A 4,949-nucleotide genomic window follows, 5' to 3' on the forward strand; every position below is an offset into this window, starting at 1 on the left:
GTATCATATGAAAGTCCTCTCCCCACCCCCCGGTTCGTTTGCACAAATTTTGGTTTCCAGATTCGTTTACAACACACTTGTTACATCTATTACACTTGTTTTGCTTTGTTTTGGTGGCTGGGTGTTAAACTAAATATTAACCGTGTAGTACCTACAAAATCGGTCCAAAGGCGGGGTAGGGGAAACCATTGTGCATAGTGCTCACAAAATAGATCAGAGGAGGGATGGGTAAAAAAAAAAAAACATTTTGTCGCAATTTTTTTTTTTGCTAAAAAGATGCTCCAGAGCATTTCCAAGGGCACCGTGAATAAAAAACTGAAAATTCCAATATGGTTAGACGTGAAAACTTGAGTGAAGATCAAATATCGAAAAGGATATTGGAATTAGATGACAAATGGGAAGAAGATAGCAGTGATTCCTTCTATTGCTTTGAAGATGATGGTGAAAATGATTATGTGCTGGACGGTTTAGGTTCTGTGTCATCAGATGATGAAGATACTCAAAAACAATTATCTACAAGCTACCCAATTATGATCGAGCAATATATTTCTAGAGACAGACAAGAAGTCTGGCATTCTAATCCTCTTACTCAAGTAGCAGTAAGAACTTCATCTTGCAATATTGTGCACCAAGAATGTGGACCATCCCGTTTTGCTAAAGGGTCTTGCATAGCATTGAAACATGTTTTACTATCTTTATGTGCCATGGACAAATGTTGAAGGTTAGGTTGTTTACAAATATAAATAGAAGGAAAATGATCACTCTGAACTATAGAAATTTATTGGACTGATTATTCTTATAGGTGATTATAAATCTAAACATGAAAATGTCAGTTATGGAGTCAAGAATATGGCCGCCCAATATTCAACGAAATTATGAGCCAGGAAGATTTCAACAGATTTTACAAGTATTGCATTTTGATGATGCTAGTGCAAGAAGAAAACATAGAAGTGATGATAAATTGGAACCCACAAGAGAAGTATTTGAAATGTAGAATCAGAATTTGCAAGATGGATATGTTCCAAGTTGATGCATGAAAACTGATGAAAAATTCCAGGTATATATTCCTTCAAAACCAGGGAAATATAGAATTAAAATTTGGGCAATATGCGACACTGAAACATCTTATGCCTGGAAAATGCAAATCTACACTGGAAAAGTCCCAGTAAAAGGCAGAGTGACAAATCAAGGTTCAAGAGTTGTTGAAGACCAGGTAAAAGAACTTGAAAATACTGGTCACAATATAATTTGTGATAATTATTTTACAAGTTTAGGATTGTCTTGAAAGCTGCTTAGCAAGAAAACTACTTTAGCTGGAACAATTAGAAAGAGCAGAGTTGAACTTCCAAGAGAAATCAACAGCACAATATTTGGATTTCAAAAGGATTCTATGACCCTATCTTATTGTCCCAAGAAAAATTATGTAGTCATACTTATAAGTACAATGCACTCTCGGCCTTCAATTGATTCAAAAAGTGCTGAAAAGAAACCTGAAGTTATTACATGTTACAACAAAACAAAAGGAGAGTAGATACCCTAGATAAGATAGTAAGGACATACACTTGCAAAAGAATGACTCGAAGATGGCCTATGGTTATATTCTGCAACATGATTGATATAAGTGCAGTGAATGCTTTCATTGTTGCTAAACAGCTTCGCTTGCAAAGTTTCAAGGATAAAAGGAGACGGTGCTTAATTCAGTTAGGAAAGGAACTTGCTGGAGTTAATGCTAAGCAAGAACATTACAAACAATCTTCTAGTACTACTAACGTTTCTCAACCAAACAAGAAAAGAAGACGATCTTCAATCTCATTTGAGATTCCTTAGCCAAAAAAAAAAAAGGAAGATGTTCTTTGTGTGTCCCCACCCTCACAAGAAAAAGACAGGAAAACTCGTACTACACATAAGAATTATAATATCCATGTTTGCCAAGAACATTCCAATGTTGTCAGCATTCACTGTCATGAAGAGTGGTAATTCTGTAGTTTTGTAATTTTAAAAGTTTATAATATATTCTATAAGCTGTATCATTTTTTATTAAAATTTGTCAGAAACAGTAATTCTTCATACACCTGATAGCGTATGTAATGTAGCTAAGAAATAGTGGTAGTTTGAATAAAATTTAATTAAAAGAAAAATATTGGGTCCATTGAACCCAGTTGATAATTAGTGACATATATTTTCTCTGGTAGACCAAGGGTTAAGAAGGTTATAAGGAAACAAATTACAGGCCAGAGCACTAAAGTATAGTGAAGTCAATAATTGTTTTACTTACACAGTTATGGCAAGTCCAGCTCTCTTCATTTATTTGACAAGGATCCATGTCAAGCAAAGTATCATTGCATGTTTCTACATAATATTTGTTGAGGCAAATTTTGTGGAACACTAAGTCACAGACCTTACAAGGATGATTTTCATTTCCCGTATACACTCCACAATAACTACACACAACATCAGCAGATCCCTGGAGAATTTAAAATACAAATACGTGTTGATTTCTTATCATAATATTTTTTTTTTAAATCTATCATTGGGAGCGGTATATCGATAGCTTTCGAAGATTTCCTATCCAATGGTTTAAATCAGGGGTTCCCAACTGGGGTCCACAAGTAAAAAATTGTAATTTTTGGGTCCATATATAAATTTTGTTTACTAGAAGTACCTGTATTTATTGAAATTTCAAGATTTGTATTTGGAATTTATGTTAGGAATATAACGAAATTGTTTCATTGTTAGTTTTCACTAACCTACAAACAAATATTTTATTTCAAATATTTACATTTGCATATATGGGGTCTTCAGATGACAAGATAGCTTTCATGGGGCACAAACAAAATATGGCTGGGAACCCCTGATTTAAATGAAACATGTAACATTGACTAGAAGTTCTCTGAATCTAGTTTACGACCTTGTTTCGATTCCTAGTAGAAACTATTTCACTAATAGCTTTAAGAAAGACATAAACACTATTATTTTCCTAGAAATCTTAGGTTCCATGCCTGTGTAAAAAATAATTATAATTAGTTTATAAGGAAACAGATTGGTAACAAACGACTGGTTTCATTACATTATAAGAATATTTGGCAACACTTCTGTCAAATTACAAATTAATAATTTTATAACTGTAATGAACCTGCTCTTACTAATTTATTTATTAATCTATTTTTCTTTCAAGATGTTGCTCTGAGAAAAAAATTTGATCGCACAATTGAAAGAAATGCTATTTGTACTTTCACCTTTGCTAGGAGACTATTTCATTGCATTGAATGAACTTCTTGAATGGAAGTTTTTTGCAAGCTGGGAAGAAAAGTATATAATTTGTCAAAAGAACGAAATTCTTTGCTATTACACTGAAGTTCTAAGTTTTAATCATCTGTAGACGATCATCACTTGGAAAATTTGTTCAGTCATTAACATCTGGCAGATGATAGAAATAAAGGCGAAAATAGATATGGTGTTACAAATATATGAGTGAGACTTTTAATTTACGTTCCTTATTTTCCTAAACAGAATATCAGGAATTCTTTCCAGAATGTTGTAAGCAAGAAACTAGTATCATATCCTAGGGCGATTTGTCTCTCATTTGCTTAATACGACTAAATCTGATCTGATCGATTTTTGCAACTAGTAAAATATTTATCAGTTTATAGAACAAGCTGGCAACTATTCAGTATTCTCTATATGAAGGTCTGATCTAATAGTTTCCAACATATGCCTTTCAGTAAAGCTACTTGTATTTATATGTTGGTGAAAATTATTAGAACAAAAAACTGACATTTCCTATCTTTTCGTTCTCTCTCTCTCTCTCTCTCTCTCTCTCTCTCTCTCTCTCTCTCTCTCTCTCTCTTTCTCTCTTTTGGCTATCCTTCTTACTCTAATTTACAACTTTCAAGTGAGAATCATTTTCCCCATTCCCTCGCACTCAGCTTAAAATATTTTTATATAAATGAACTCTGTTACTTAACTCTTTTCGCTGGAAAATAAGGTATATTGTTTGGTTCGTTTGGTAAATCAGCATTCCGTAGGCGTTCGATTTTGGTCAAATTACTGGAACCTCTTGAGGCTGGACGTATATAGTCAGGACAAGTCAGAAATTGATCAGTAGTTGGCATGTCACTTTTTGTACGTCGGTGTCGAGAAGATTTGCGATTAAAATGTCTTTCCCTTGAAGAGAAAGAACGAGTAAGTTTGGTTGAACTGCCTCCCATAATGTGAATAAAATGGTAAACTAGGAAGATGATATCCTGTTTCTTTTAACTTGATGTGTGTGTGTGCTTAAAGTATGTATATATTTTGGAGTATATACTTGTATGTATATATAATAGAATTAGATGATTTTTTTTTTTAAACTGTCAAAATAAAACATAAAAACACACTGATATAGTATGATCACAGTTGTTCACTTTTAGGAGCTTTGTCAAAGTCGCTCCCGACTCTGAATTTGTCGAAAATTCTTATTTTATCAATTTTCAAGTTCTTGCTGTAACTAAAGACAATAATATATTGTTTTGAAAATGATTTCAAGCAGTCTTGTATATTTGAGTGGGATATAAAATACGAAACAAAGTTGAAACATTCAGTCCAATATTCTAAAGTTAAGTGTTCATCGCGTTTGTTTCCATGAAAATTAAAATATTATCCATTTCTTTGGTGAATCATCAATTAAATAAAACCATTCAGTGTTTAAAAAATAGCATGTAAATTTCATTTCGGAGACTAGCTTGGGGAATAAAACCGATTAAAATAAATGTATGTTGAAAAGAAATGTACAATACCGTCTATAAAATGAAGTAGTAAAAGGATATCCTTATTTACAAGAGCAAAATATTTCAACAGGATACAAAATTGATTGTTTTAGGAAACGAGATGTTCACACCAAATTGTTTCAAATCTTATAAAGTTATTACAGTGCAACAAGCCCACTATAATACGAAAGGCACAAAACATTT

General features: G+C 32.8%; 1 protein-coding gene across 1 annotated transcript in view; it reads right to left on the reverse strand.

Annotated features, from left to right (window-relative positions):
* LOC106876155 (PHD finger protein 24) overlaps positions 1–4,949 on the reverse strand; it is a 60,550-nt gene that overhangs the window by 43,886 nt on the left and 11,715 nt on the right. Inside the window, exons 2-3 of the mRNA XM_014924581.2 lie at positions 3,966–4,164; positions 2,276–2,464 (exon numbers count right to left, since the gene is read on the reverse strand). Coding sequence (XP_014780067.1) covers positions 2,276–2,464; positions 3,966–4,164 — 388 coding nt within the window. The remainder of the gene's footprint in view (positions 1–2,275; positions 2,465–3,965; positions 4,165–4,949) is intronic.

This window comes from Octopus bimaculoides, chromosome 7, assembly GCF_001194135.2.
Source record: "Octopus bimaculoides isolate UCB-OBI-ISO-001 chromosome 7, ASM119413v2, whole genome shotgun sequence".
Taxonomy (NCBI): Eukaryota; Metazoa; Mollusca; class Cephalopoda; order Octopoda; family Octopodidae; genus Octopus; species Octopus bimaculoides.